We start from the raw sequence: 15,437 nt of genomic DNA, 5'->3' as shown, positions 1-15,437 counted from the left end.
CATCAATCATTCCATCGAACATTTTCAATTGAAAAAAATAAAATTAAAAAAAGAAATGAGAAGATTTTGTGAGAAACGACAATTAGAAGTTTGCAGAATAGAAGAAAGAAAATAAGATCAAAAGATGTGTCAACAAAATGAGCATTGCAGTATGACATATGAATATAAAAGCAAAAATAAAATACGAATTTGCACAGCTAGAAACAAACTTTCTAGAGGATAAAACAAAACAAACATAAAATACAATGCAGGGACCACTTCGTTTCGAACTTTCTGATTAAAAAAATTGTAGAGAGTAAAATTACAATTTGAAAATAATACACATCAAAGAGATACACAGAGAGAAACTTGCAAAAACACTATCAGAACTATAAGGAACGACGATGATGATAACAAAAAGTAACGAAAGATATGGGCATTTCCGAAGCTATTTGAATCGGCGAGGAAAATAAGCAATATTCTAGAACTCGCCAATAATAAGTACCTTTTTAAACTACGGATTCAAAAAACTGTTCTGGGAATAACGACATTTGAAGGATTAATGTATTTTTTATAATTTAATGATAGATTAAAATCGTGCCAATTCCTAATCGTCAAATGGAAGTGTAAAATGATTAGAATTTCCAGAAAATTCGGTTATTTCCTTCATGTAATAGAAAAAAGTGAAGAAAAAATATTTTTCAAAAATTCGAACGTGATGGTGAAAATAAGTAAACTTTGGAAAAAACTTATTACATTGTAAAGAATGCAATGAAGAATGGAAAAGAAAGGAACGTAGCGATGATGAACAGTGACGTAATCAGTGACAAAAACAACAAATGTACTCATGAATATCCAAATAAAATTACACAATTTTGAATCATATGGGAAATTATCAGTTTCACACAAAAATTGGTAAAACATTCAACTTTTAAAAACAATGTAAGCTAAAACAAAAAAGCATGGAAGTAATACAAACTAACAAACGTATGCATTCACTGAAAAAAATATCAAACCTATTCAAACAGGTTTGATTAAATGCTTCCGAAAAGTTAAATTTTCTTCTTGAAATTCGAAGAAAAAGCACACAATAAAATAATGTATATTAAAAGAATTTCAAATTTTGAAATTCACGTTCCCTATATGAAACTTAAAACTTTGCACTAACATCCCACTTCGATATCCAATTCACCATAGCGATTGACACAGGAATAAAGTATTGCAGGAGTGAAATATGTTTCCTAAGTTTTAAGCATACCGGCAAGATTAATGGATTGAAAACGAAAAAATTACAAATATCTCAAAATAACTAGCTAACATTAAAAACTTTTGTAGGTGGTCATATTCAGTCACCAGGATATGTGAAATTCACTGCACTGAATAAGACCATGGGAATGAGCAAAATTCAACACTGGTGAGAAACACGATCATTTGCTCCTCGAATTTGCACACAGTCAAGGTAATAAATGATGACATCTCTCAGGTACAATAACTCCCTTCTTTTGACAACAACGAATGGATCATTCTATAAACCAAAACAAAATTCTAGAGAAAAACTATGATCTTTAAACCTGTGTATAAAATTCAATTCCCACAAAAACACTAGAAAAACTTTCAAAAGAATTTTACCTCTGCAAAAAAAAGGTTGAAAAAGACGCAAAGCTAAAAAATATATGTAATGATGTACAATAATGTGCAAAAGCAAATGCAACATACCACACGAGCACTCCTGCCAGCAAAAAGAAATCCAGAAACGACAAACAGACAACATATATCAGAGTAAAGCAAAAGCTGTGAAATAAAAATAATAGGACGGATAAAAGGAACAATCATGAGCAATCAGATATAATAACGATTTTAGAAAAGATGTCATCACTCCGATTTCATCTTTCCATTTTAATTATGATTTTCCATTTTTGCTGTTTTCAATTTTCGAATCTCTTTGGTTGCCCAGAGGGCAAGTGATTTCGTTTTCGCTGCTTTACTTCGTCGTCCTCTCGTCAATATCGTCGAGATATTCTGGTTATCGACAAAGGGTAATATTTGTTCACCGAATGATGTCACTAGATCTCCTGAAACGACGTTCTATTCTAAATTTTCAAGTAGGTTTGGAAAATCTTAACAGCTTATATCGCCAAAGTCGTTACTATATAACTGATATTGCCATTAGCGAATTTCCTAAAAGATGTTGCTGAGAATTTTCATGACCCTATTCCATCAACATTAATCATGGCAATGCGCTTTTGTTATATTTGAAACTAGAGAAAAATGATCTGATCTCTTTCAGTTAAACAATTGTGAAGTGTTCCGGATGGATCATAAAGAAGACAGAGTAGTAACCATGCCAATTACAGAACTCACAAGAACGTCACACATCACAATATTTTGTAGAACTAAATTTAAGGGAAAATAATGCACATTTAAAATGAAAAATATAGACAGTAGTAAAATTCATTTACAATCGAATGCCTGCAACTATTAGCAAATCTGGAGATGAGAACAAAGATAATACTTACCAAGTAATCCAGAAGCTGCCCCTATCAATGAGTCTGGTGAATTACTGGTAGCAATGAGTTCAATTAAGCCAAGCATATTTTGTATTTGGTCCTGCAACTGTTGCAGTTCATTATTTTGTGTTGTCCGCATTCCTTGCACAATACCCGCATATGCTTCTACGCAACTTTCTCTTAGCTGTTCCACATATTCAACATTGTCGTAGTCTTCCTGAAATTGCAAATTTTTTTCGCTGTACTTCCTAATATAATGATCCTATCTAACAGTCTTACTTAAATGACAACATGCATACATAAAACTCCATAATATGCGGCAAATATATTTCATTTCGAAAAAAACACTGAAAAATATTGCTATCATTCTGCACCAACCGGATCTTCGACTTTCGCAGTAGAAAGTGCCATAACTAGCATAGTCATAACAAAATCATAGTAACGAGTAAAATTAGGACCGATTGCCAAAGCGACATCACCGAAACATGAAAGTACGGCTGGTTTCACTAATCGATCTATTTTATTACTCTGCAAAAAGAAATCGTTGAATAAACGTTTTGCCAGCAAAAAAGAATAAAAACAAAATGAAACAAAACAGCCACAAATTGCAAAGTTGATTTTTCATTAGGTATTGCAGCAATTTTGACTATTTTTCTCAAAATATGATTTGGACAAATGAATGAAATAAAATCTGGGCTCTGAATTTCAAGCATATTTCTGCCTCAACTAATTTGCAGTCAAAAAAAGTCGATTCACAAATTTCCAAATTTTTCGCATGCTAAATCTTTCCTTTGGAAGGAAGCAAATACAACACATTAATTGAAATTAACGAGAAACTCAAAATCTAGCTATAAAGCAAAGTTATAAACCAAAAACAAACCTGTACAATTTGAAAAAGCAATCCCATAAATTCATCTAAATGAGGCATCAAAGCTGCTTCTAGTGCACGGCATAAATCAACCAGTACACCAATAGCTGCTGAACATACTTGGCCTTCTTCGTGATTTTGTAAGCCAGCTACCAGAAATGGTTTGAACACATCCAAATATGTGGCAAATTGGCAACCCAATGCTGAAATCAAAATTTCACGGATGTAACCGCCGAAAATAAACAGGTAAGTCATTGCATTTGTGTAAGTTCTTAAAAAATGTTACAAGCATTCCAAATAAGCTGGAATTACTTAAAACCAATATGTACTACCTTTTAAAGAAATTCCAGAAAAAAATAGAAACCTTCAATAAGTGTGCTAACGGCCATCAAAGCGTCCTCCATGACACCACCACATTCTTTGCCAGCACACCTAAAAATCATGACAATGGGATATTTTTGGTCAATTGCATAAAGTCAATGACCATTAACACAGAGTGGAAGAAGATCCTAAAAAAGTAAAAGATTCTCAAAAAAGATGACATGTTCCAGCAGATGACAAACTGTTTATTTTATTATGCAAAAAATCATTGGGGAACAATCTTTCATAGATCTATAAAGCTCAAATTCTATACCAAATACCGAAATTTCTGAAATTCTCAACCTAGCTTTGACAACTTTTGGCAAATTATAAGCATGCAAATTCTTTACCACTGTCAAATATCAAGATCATTATAGAATTAAGAATCTGCAGATAGCTTTGCAGTTACACTGATTTCTACACCGTTTTATGGTTGTTTCCTAGAAGCCTTTCTTCATTTTTTCTTTTCTTTTCTTTCAATTTAGTATCGATATTTTAGACTCGCAAGACAATGCAAAACATTGTCTTGCGAGTCTGAAATACCGATATTCAGTATTTTTTCCTAAAATCAGTATTTTTCTTCCGTTAATCCTAATTATCTGTTTATCTGGTCAGTTGTTAACCAGAGAATGATTCATTTTTACAATTAGAAAAAATACCTTTGCATAATCTGTAGCAAACCTTGCATTATAGCATCACCAATATATGGCGTATCTTCTGGTCTCATTTTGCGCAATACAGATTGCAACGTTGCACACAGTAATGACTCTAGATCTCGTAGCTGGCTCTGAAGAATACAAAAAAATTAGCAAGAAATAAAATGAAATAATCGAAGCAGGAAATTTGCTGTACACTGAAACTAGCTGTCGTGTACTGGAATATAAAGTTGTTTGGTGCTTGAATACAAATTTTTCATCAAAGCGATATTCAGTTTTCCTGTTATCCCCTTTTTTATCAGATTTCCTTTTTTTTTAACTTCCCTTTTTTATCAGACCACTCTGCATCGTTTTCGCTTTGGAATACCATTAAGGACTATCAGTTTTTCCGAATCATATTGGAAAATAAGGATTAATCATTGTAACCTTATCACTTAACGACTCCAGTGAATTCTCGATATTCAGCAACTGCTCTAACTTCCTGAGCACAATCACAGTAGTATTCTGCACTACAGGATAACAATCCTTTGGGCTATTCTTGATTAGTTCCATCAAAGTTTCATACGCAGCTATTCGTAAATTCGATACATGAGCATCTGGTCTATAATGAAAGAAATTTTCCTTATAAAAGCTTAAAACCATGGAAAGGTTGAGGTTGTAAAATTCTGGGCTCATAAACGTCAAGCAAAGTAACAAATTAAATTAACAGAGGAAATGCAATGCCACAGTATTTTTTTCCTCATTCTTATACGCTTCTTTCAAAAACAAACCTATCAGTAGCCTTAATAAGCTCGTTCACCATGCCTTCAAAACAGGAAGTCAATATATACGTTTCAGGTTGACCGCTGTTATCAGTCCCTTGCCGGCAAGCCATATCAAAAGCTGCTTTGGCTAAGCTTGAAATTGCCTGGAAAAAATTTCCTTGTTTTAGAGGTTGAAAAGATGTTTAAACTTAGTCAAAAGCAAAAATTCATTTACCAGTTTGACTGCATAATTTTTCCTTTGCAAATAAGCTTTTGCATGAGATTTATTAATATAGATTTATTTATGAAATTTATTAATATTTGAGATTTATTAATATAAATCAAAGTATAAACAGTGAGTCTCAATTTAAACTGAGAACTGCAGATGGTAAATTCCATTCAAGAAAAGAAAAGAATTACCCAGCAAACATTAGCAGCAACGCGTGGTTCCTGTTGCAGAGCAGTCGACAGAGCTGGAAGCATCGGAGCTAAGATTTCTTGCCGAGTTACTACCTCCTCACATGTGTCGCACACTCGCCCAATACACCAAGCAGCTGTATCGCGTACTTGTAGCTGAAATATCATATAAGGAACAGCATTAAATGACTTTGAAGACGATAATTCTTTTTTCTGTCTCTGTAATGTAACCAACTAAAGAATTGCAGATATCACTGTTAATCTTAAGTTTAAATATTTCGGATCAAAAAAAATTTTGTTATGTGTCATTTCCTTTCAAACTATTTTAAGTCTATTATTTACTTACATACTTTAACCTATTAATAGTGATAACCTTAATTCTTTTCATAATTTCTCAAATGTCATCTTCATGTTCGAATTCAAGTACTACGCAACAATACAAGCAGGAACAAGATCTACTGTATTCAAGCTTATTACAATTAAATTATCACTCACCTGAGGATCAGATAACGAAGCAATAATACTTGTCAATGCTGACTCAACTAATTGTGTTAGGACTGCTTCATTTGGTCCATCTAATATTGACCCAAATGCCATTATAGATGCTTCCCGATATCTACAATAAAAGAGATGAAGGAACAAATGTTATAAGATGAATTAGGTGCAATACTTTGGCTAAGAATATCGCGCATCCAATTGAGGAAAGTGAATTAAGAGCGAAAAATCACCTCCAGCTCGGATTTTTTAAATGTTGTTGGATAAAAGGTAAAATTGGTTCAACAATGGAGTCACCGGTACACTGTGCAAGAAGCATTATGCACACGCCAGCAGCTTTCGCTGGATTCCAGTCATCTTCATCGTCACTTTCCTCCTGTTTAGCCAATGTTTCAGTGAGAATAGGTATCAAATGAGTTAAAGCTCCTGAAATTAATGCAAGGGAGAGGTTAAAAGAATTGCCTACGAGAGTTATAACTACATGTTATTTTGAAGATAGCCACCGAAAAGAAATCGAAATTAGTCCTTCTCTGATTGACCTAATGCCTGATAATGCCATCCCTTCCCTGGTCAATCATTCGTCAATTAGGATTTCCTGCCATAGGTTTATAATCACTGGAGATGTATTCATGTTATAAGTTCATTGTACAAAAATGTGATTCTTGTTCTAAGCATATATTTCAACCAAAACTAATCAAATGCAGATATACCACGTGCATAATGACGTGAAACATTTTCAGGGGCACGGCCTTGTTCCCGAGCTTCTTCGGTTTCTACGGATAAAGATATCTCTTCTTCACAAACGTTTGACCAGAATTCGATTCCTTGTAAAGCTACTTCATTAATTTGAGACTTCATTGCATTTAAACTAATCTGAAAAACGCATCTTCATGATAACATAATTATACAGCTATTTCCACTGTCATCAAATTACCAAATGATAGTTCCGAAAAAAAACTCTCCATGGATTTTTCGCAATTAATACACAATATGATTCACGGAATATAATGCAAAATAGGAAGGGACTAAAAGCATAATTATTTAATAAGAGATTTAACAAAAGTTGAGCAGTAAGAAAATCTGTACCTATGAAATAAGATTCTAAAAGACATACCGGAAAAAGTGCATCCATATACTGCTCCATAAACTGATAATAGAGTGACATAATCCTGACCAAACATTGCATGGCCACTACTTTGACGGCTGTTTCAGGACACTGAGATGACTCACATACCACTTGCATAATCATATGTCGCTCGTTCTAAAACAATCAAAACTTTTTTCCGAAATTTACTGAACTGCGTTGAAAGTAACTTTCCTCCGATATGTTTTATATCATAAGAAAGATTGACATTAACGAAAAAAGTACGAGTAGTTTTCTAAGAAATGGATAAAGAAGCTCGGAATGAATGGATAAATAATATCCAAAGCCATTTTCAGTCGCTTCAATTTTGAGCTGATACGAGCTGGCGCGAAATTTGCGTATTTGGCTGATATGCAAATTTCGCATTTACAAACAAAAAAAAGACCTCTCTGCTGAAGTTATGTTTCGTGAATTCGATCGAATTTAACATAGCGTTAGCAGCTGCAAGACGAATATGATTGGATGGTTCATCCTTTCGTAACCCATGAACAATGGCGGTTAGAATCTGATTCGATTCTCTTTCCAGTAATGATCCGCATATATCTTGACAAATGTAACCCAGTGCCTAAATGGTAAGTTAACGACAATTATGGTTACTTATTACAACTGCATTTACGGTTCGCGATAACCACAACTTATTACAACTTCAGTAGCCATGATTTTGTTTCACAAAAATGTTGACAGTCATGTTTGAATTTCAATCTAATACAAATTTATTCAAATTACGAAAAAAAGAACTATGTAACAAAAAAGTATTGAGAAATAAAGAGCTACCTCTAACGACGCTTCCCTTAATATTTCACTGTTGTTCGTTGCTACTACGCTATCCTTTAAATGCGTTATAACATCCGGCCACATCTGAAACGATATTTTGGAGGATTTTCATTTAATGCACCTATTCTCTAATTTTAGTGAGACGCAGTGTTTTTCGTTAAGATATTCTACGATTTCTTTCTTCAACAGCATTCTTCTCTGCATTAAACATTGAAAATTCAAACATGAACTCAATAGAAATTTCAGTATTAAAAAAAAGAACTCTAATAAATAAACTACCAAATTTTAATATCATATAAAACCTCATTCATTACACAAATTACCACTATTACCACTTTACTAGGTCCAGCTGTTTATTGAGTGCGTCGCTTCACATGATTAACCTTGACTCATATAAGAAATTCAATTTAAAAAATCTACCTGTGAAGGTATTTCGGCACATGCGATAGCAGCAACACATTGAGCTGCAATGGACGGCCTAAAAGGTTCAGTACCAAGAGTACGAACTACGTTTTGCTTCACAAATTCCCGAACATCTATTGGTAAAGCAAGCCACCTGAAAATATTGTCATTCATTCATTAACGCATCACCATCTCCTGTATTTCCGAGATTTGTTTTTCCCTTTGAGTTTGGTGGCGAAAAATATAATTACAAAGGCAGGACAAAATCTTGTTATTACGTGTAGATAAGCAAATTCTTCGCGTATTTCAACATTAAGATTTAATGTAAAGAAATCAAACATATTTTAAGAACAGCTACTAATCTACTAAGGAAAATTCTTTTTCTTGTTTACCATTATAATTTTTTCCATTAGCATCTTTCTTTTGCCAAAAAATTACATTATATTTCGATAAAGACCTGTAAATAATGAAAAAATACCTTGTAAGATATTCATTTTTCGTCGCGTCTTCTTTGGCAACCAAAACATTTTTCAGTTGTAAACCAGCAGCTTGCCTTGCAAAATTTGAATAGGATGGCGTTGCTAGAACCGTCGACAGTTGTTTTGTGAATTCTGGCTGAAAATTTTTACCAGTTGATAAGACCTACCTACCTTTCATTCCCAATAAAAATGCAAAAGTATGCAAACATCTAAAACTAAAAAAAAACCTAAAAACCGTTGTGTTAAGCAAGAATGTAGCTACTGGATAGAATGATCACATAACAAATAGAAATTCCATTCTTTTTAAAAAAAAATTTAAAAATACTAAAAAAAAGTTAGGTGAGGAAACTGGCTTACAAAATTAGTAACACATGCACGTCGCAAATAATCCAAAGCAAGAGTTTGATCATTTGGATCTGAAGAATTATTAATTAAGCCAATAATGAAAGGTATGCATATAAACTTGAATTCTTTACAATTCTCTTTATGATGTTCATTTAGGCGCTTACACCATACACGGAAACTGAGATCATAAGCACTTATGCAGTATATGTCAAGGATGGAGACTCTCCTAGTGTTTAGAAATAGTTTATATAGAAACCAAAAAGGATATCTCACAGTGCAGAACTTTTGGATAACCAGTGCGCGTCTTCACTTGCATTCAAGTCAGGATCACTTAGTTCTTACCAGTCCTATCCATATCATGAATTTGTAGTTACCACTCTCTTTTATATGTAATTTACGCTCATTCCATATCACCTCATTCATATCGTTCAACTTTACACGAGGTTTATATGATTTCAAAGGAAAAAGGATAAAACATGAAAACAATTTACTTAATGAAGCGGTCCGTTGTAATACTTCTAACAGCTCCTCCTGAGCCATTCTTCTTGCACCTAAAGTCATTTGTTGAAATTAATTTAACGAATTGGAAAATGGAGAAAAAAATAACCTGAGCAGACAATTTGTATTACTACCCCACCTGAAAATTTTCTTAATTCACACGACGGATAATCATAAACTATAAAAATGAAAGACTTTCGTGTTCGAATTATATTTTTCTAAATGCCACTCTTTTTTTGGAATTCTTAGAGTATATTGGTCAGCGCATTAGAAGAGTATATTGGTCAGAAATTGCGGCACTGAAAAAAACTCGTCTGCACTACCATAAGCAGTTTTTTTTTTTGGAGATAATTGCGTAATAAACTAAACAATCCAGTAAAAAGCTAACAGTGGAAGATCACCCAGGAAGACGCTAAGAGCTATCTCATAAAGCAAATTCACTTGATTCACGAATTTTAGCTTACCCAACCGACCAGTTTGCACGGATACGAACTCATTCAGTCTGTAGGATGCAAAAATCGCAAAAAGTCAAAACTTCTCTCGCGGTTGCACGAGACTTGATCAGAGTTTCACGTAAAACAACCGCGTCCTGGAAAACCCACACAACACACCAGACCCCCCTCATCCAACGCACCTATACCTTTCCCGCACAAACCTGAAGTACTCGAACATGGAATTCATTTCCCGTAACCCACGGAACAGTATGAAAATGCTTCTATCCCATATAATCCTGCTACCTTTAACTGTTACTTCGGATAAGTTATCCGTTACACCAGATATCTGTGGTACTTTTCACAATGTACTAACTCTGTCAAACTCTAGTGGAACCCGAGTAAGCTCGAAACCTTTTTACCTTTATTCCTAATCATCATAATGGGACATACATTTGCCTAATGAGTCCGTGAAAATAAAGCCACGTTTTTGTCTTGTGGAACTAAAACGTTATGACGAATACAGGGGTACTTTCACTCTTTGGTGTCACTGCCACTTGTGGATATTTCGTTAAGTCCGTTAATTCTGTCGTCTCTTCAACTATTATTACATCTGTCTGTAGGTATCCTGTCAATGTTACCACTATCATTTTGATAAGATGTTTGTTGACAAAATTCTTTGAAATCTTCAAAAGTCATACTATTTACCAAAATTTTGTCATTCTCTCTTTATTTTCTGGAATTCGCGGTGTCTTTTCACTCTCTTCCAATCCCTGACAACAATACTTGAGGTCATCATTCTTTAACCTCCCATGGATATTCTTTATTTAAAATTTTTTTTCCACCAGAAAATTTCTGAAGATTATCAGTGTGTTATTTAAATTGTATTACCCTTGATTGTCCAATAAAATGGCATGCGAAGTAAGGTGATATCTCTCTCAATTTCTAGAATTTTCCAATGACATGAAAAATGAATGAACACTCATAAACACAGATAAATTACTTTCACAATCTGCAACAAGTACTATTAAACATTAACTGTTATTGTAAGATTACGGCTATGATTTCTAGTAAATGAATAAAGGAAAGAAAAGTCGGCAATATAAAACGTACAAGTTCCGTGCCATATCTCAAGCTCAAGTAAATATATGAGCAAAGGAACTTTTTTTTCAGCGTTTCAGCGTTGGAGTTAAGCCGAAAACATGTTCGATGGTTTTGGAGCAATGATGTTTGGAGCGCCGGTACGTCCCTTTGATTTGCAACTTCGGTGCTTTTCGGCTGCCTTCTATGAAGGAGCGGATACAAAGAAAATAAATGAGTTGAATCACGGGGGAAAGGTAATGTGAATTTTACTTTTTAAATTAAAAAAAAAAGATTTCGAACCGAATATATATAAAGTGGTATCTTCTGTTTGTTTCATCGTATTTATTGGTGGCTATTTGTTTGGCTGAGCTAGGCATAGGAAAAACAAGTACTTTACACTACCTTACCCTCTGCTATGGGTAAAGGAAGAACGAAATTTCATTATCCTGTTTGTAGATTTGGGTAGCTGAAGGACAAATTTCCATTACAATTATTTTAAGATATGAATAAAAGAAAAAGGCATTTCCTTTTGCCTTACCTGTCACGGCAGTAAAAGATAAATCAATTTCTACTCAAAATTATAAGTTAGGAAATGCAGTGCTTTATGCATATACTGCAATCTGTTAGTGTAAAATTCCTCAATCACATCAAAAAATTGATCAACCACTACTTGAATCACGGACATTTATTCATGATATTCGACGTATTATAAAGTGCCGAAAAAATCCTGGTTTTTTTTTTTTTTGATTTATTCCTCGTGTTACTGTCCTGTTATCCGTTATTTTTATTCAGATTTTACTTCCGCCATCAGCTTTGGATCTATTAGTTCGTCTTAACATCGAATATCCAATGATGTTCAGAGTGCAAAATCTGAGCGATTCAGGATATTCAACGCACTGCGGCGTTTTGGAATTCTTGGCTGAAGAGGGTCGTTGCTATCTTCCATCTTGGGTAAATTATAAGTGAGATATATATAGCTAATTAGGGTTATTAGAAGCATTGAGCATGACATGAAGGATGGTTGATTTGGTAATTTCAAATCGAATTCATAAAAAGACACATGAATCATAGGAAGGTAAATCGAATTGTTAAGTGGAATTTCTTAAAAATAAAGGAGTCCTTAAAAAATAACCTTCTTAAGAATAAAAATAAGTAGAAGTCTGACGAATACATGTGTAGTTCTTAGGTTCTGTATAGAAGATTTTCTTCCATTAAAATATTTGTGACCAACTGAAAAACTTTTTTATAGGCAGCAGAACGGACAATAATAAGAGGCTAATTCGTTCATCTAATTAGAACAAATATAACTCTAAGCAATTTTGCCATAAATCATTAATTGAATTCGACCTGTACAGGTTTTATTTTTTTCAGTAGTGGCACTCAGGTACTCTTATTCGCACGATAATTACTATGCTAAATATCTCACAGTGTGATGTAACAAATTGAATGCGGAAACATCTTGGTAATCTTGTTAAAATTATGTTTCGGAAGCAAGCCCAACTGTTTTCCTTTTAGATGATGCGTCAACTGCACCTTAATGAGGGTGAATGTGTTCGAATAACATATGCCACATTACCGAAAGCCACATATACGAAACTAAAACCGCAGTCTACGGATTTTTTGGCTATTTCAAATCCGAGAGCTGTACTCGAGGTGGAGCTACGAAAATTTGCATGTCTTACAAAGGGAGACATTATTGCTGTTGAGGTCAGCTTGATGGTTATCAGAATTTTCATTTTCTGTCATTTACAGCATGCTGAAAATCGAATGTAACTCTATAGATAAGAGTTAATTTAGAATTGTGTATCGACGATAGTTTTCAACGCAGATTTCAACTGTTTGGAACGGAATAAATGTATCACTAGGGAAAGGATACTAGGAATGATCAAGCGTTTGTGTGGTCTCGAAAGTAACACGAACATACTGGACATCTTCTAGATACCTAGTAATAGAAGTATAACGTTAGAATAGACTTTATATTTTCAGCCGTCTACGACGAGATAGTGAGAAAGAAAATTGAGGGAAGACTCATACCCCATACTCGTGGCAGTTTTGGAATTAGCTTGCCAGTAGAAATAGGATATGAACTACAATTTATCTTAGCCTCTTATTAGTTATCTTGATATGTTTATTTTTAAACTACGGATAATAAAAATTTCTTCGGTTTGCAAGTTTGAACTGTGAGAACATAGAGATATATTTTACCTTGCTGCTGAAATTCATGGTTATTAATTCAGTGAAATTGCTCGAGCTTCAAAATATATTGTACAATAGTTCTACCATCATAAAAATGATTTTTTTTTCTCCCTTCCTTCTGCTACTTGTAACAATAAGTGCGTTAGGAAGCAAGAATAACGAAAAGTAACGAAGATTTTTTTTCATAAGAATAACGAAGGTTTTTTTCTCTTATTTTTTTATTCATGGAGTTTGTTGCAATGCTCAAAGATATATTTTTTCCTTCTTGAAGCATTGTTGGAGTAATTTTTTCCCATATCGACAAAGTTTCTTTCCTTTAGTACAACGATCAAATTTTGGAATTTTTGGTGATGGAAGTAAAACCCGGAAGAGCAGTTTCAATCATCGAATGTGATATGAATGTGGAGTTTGATGCACCAGAGGGTTATGTTGAACCCAATACAAATGCAGCGTCTAGCTCAAATGCAACAGTAGGTTTCGCACATTTTAATTTTTCATATTACAGATGTAAGGTTAGAAGACTGCTACCAGAATAACACAGTGCACAGATTCCCTTCATTCGTATTGTAATTGAAAATATCATCTAAGAACTATTGCTTAACTTTTTGGGTTTACCTTGTTAAAGAGAGGGGAAGAAGGATACAAAACGTTATGGCAAATTGTTTTAGTGGTTTCATCTTTAACGTGACAAGCAACACTTTACTTTTTATTTAGACAGTGAATATTAGATCGAAAGGTTCGATCTATATGACAACTTTGTGTTGTGAATAACTTTTAAATGGTAAACAGGTACTTATTTGAATTTGGATTACCAAGAATTGACTTTGTTGGAAAATTGCAAATGGAGCGAATTAATCATTTTTTTCAGCCATCAATGTCATCAACACCAGTCGTAAATGAAACAGGAATTAAAGCCGGTAGTGGATTCAAAGCATTTACTGGTACGGGTCATCGTTTAGACGGGAAATTGAAGTCATCGACAACTTCACTGACTGAAATGGAAGCAGCTGTGCGATCACTTCCGCAGTTGGTCGTTAATACCAATTATATTCCCGGGAAATTGGAATTTGTGAGGTTAGTAGTTCTTTTCCTCTTGTTGTAAAAGAAAAGTTTTCTTTTGCTGAAGATGTAGGCTGCAGTCACGTCAAGATTGAAATTTCATGTTTAGGGAATCATTTCATTCGGCTTCATTTATTGTACTAGATTGTTGGGTACGACTAATTTTAACCTTCTTGGTTAGGTGATGGTACAAACCATTCGAATCGTTTCATTTATTGCTGATGTATAAGATTCTTGCTGTATCGATTATATACCTTTTTTGCCTTCGTAAATCATCATTTTGCGGCGTGATCGTGATTAGCTTGAAGGTTCCAATTGGTTTTAGTCGAAAATTATCAAATTCACTGAAATCAAGTTAAGAGAGAAATATAACGAATACGTAGTTCAATCTTACATCTTATAATGCATCTTACAATGCAGGTACGAGTATAAATGTCGTTCACTTATGGAGAAAGAATTGGCCGAAGCAGCAAAAGGGAAAAAATCCGGTGGTGCTATGCCATTCGAAGGTGGTGGACATATGTTACGTGCTACTCGGCGGTGATAAATGTTTTAATCTATTGGCATTCCGAAAAAGAAAAACATGTTTATTAACTGAAATCTGTAAAATGCATCGAACTAACCAAACAGTATAAAATATTTACCTTCTGAGCTTTGTTCAAATGACAGAACAGTATTTGTAAAATAATTGTAAGGTAAGCAATCAGCAAAGGAAGAGTTAAGAAATGTGAATCAGATCTTTAAGAAAGCTTAAAAATGGAATATTGTTTTAACTTTATTATTCTGGATTCTGTTACTTTTTAAAAATAATCTGTGATGACAAAAGGTTATGGAGAATCAAATGAAAGCATTTTCATCAAATGAAACATTTTCATCATACCAGCCCACTTCATGCAGAGGAAATAACAGGGGAGGTGCCGCGAGATTTTGATGATTGATTGATGAAAACACAGAAACAAGTGGAAAAAGATGTTGAAAGGATTTTATTAAATGAAATTCGT

The 15,437-nt window shown here is 33.8% G+C and overlaps 3 protein-coding genes across 3 annotated transcripts; 1 reads left to right on the top strand and 2 right to left on the bottom strand.

The window, feature by feature from the left end:
• Positions 1-1,801: 1,801 nt before the first annotated feature.
• Positions 1,802-9,725, bottom strand: LOAG_04985 (hypothetical protein). The gene is made up of 19 exons (XM_003140522.2): positions 9,661-9,725; positions 9,182-9,240; positions 8,824-8,960; positions 8,364-8,499; positions 7,944-8,027; positions 7,555-7,734; positions 7,140-7,286; positions 6,736-6,898; positions 6,259-6,451; positions 6,026-6,146; positions 5,534-5,686; positions 5,141-5,277; positions 4,797-4,971; positions 4,374-4,501; positions 3,719-3,786; positions 3,367-3,557; positions 2,865-3,014; positions 2,496-2,703; positions 1,802-2,051 (listed from the first exon to the last, which is right to left on the bottom strand). The coding sequence occupies exons 1-19, from the start codon at positions 9,707-9,709 to the stop codon at positions 1,876-1,878; spliced, it is 2,655 nt and encodes an 884-aa protein (XP_003140570.1). The 5' UTR covers positions 9,710-9,725; the 3' UTR covers positions 1,802-1,875.
• Positions 9,726-10,030: 305 nt separating this feature from the next.
• LOAG_04984 (hypothetical protein) lies at positions 10,031-10,748 on the bottom strand (the record flags this gene model as incomplete). Its single annotated transcript, XM_003140521.1, has 3 exons — positions 10,031-10,169; positions 10,323-10,447; positions 10,623-10,748. 3 exons carry the CDS (start codon positions 10,746-10,748, stop codon positions 10,031-10,033), a joined length of 390 nt encoding a protein of 129 aa, XP_003140569.1.
• A 517-nt stretch (positions 10,749-11,265) lies between these two features.
• Positions 11,266-15,084, top strand: LOAG_04983 (ubiquitin fusion degradation protein UFD1 containing protein). Its single transcript, XM_003140520.2, has 6 exons — positions 11,266-11,435; positions 11,974-12,132; positions 12,697-12,888; positions 13,698-13,847; positions 14,246-14,451; positions 14,857-15,084. The coding sequence occupies exons 1-6, from the start codon at positions 11,301-11,303 to the stop codon at positions 14,978-14,980; spliced, it is 966 nt and encodes a 321-aa protein (XP_003140568.1). The 5' UTR covers positions 11,266-11,300; the 3' UTR covers positions 14,981-15,084.
• The last annotated feature ends 353 nt before the right edge of the window (positions 15,085-15,437 follow it).

This window comes from Loa loa, assembly GCF_000183805.2.
Source record: "Loa loa unplaced genomic scaffold supercont3.101, whole genome shotgun sequence".
NCBI classification, from domain to species: Eukaryota; Metazoa; Nematoda; class Chromadorea; order Rhabditida; family Onchocercidae; genus Loa; species Loa loa.
The sequence above is the reverse complement of the archived record's forward strand: the minus strand, read 5'-3'. Positions and strand labels throughout refer to the sequence as shown.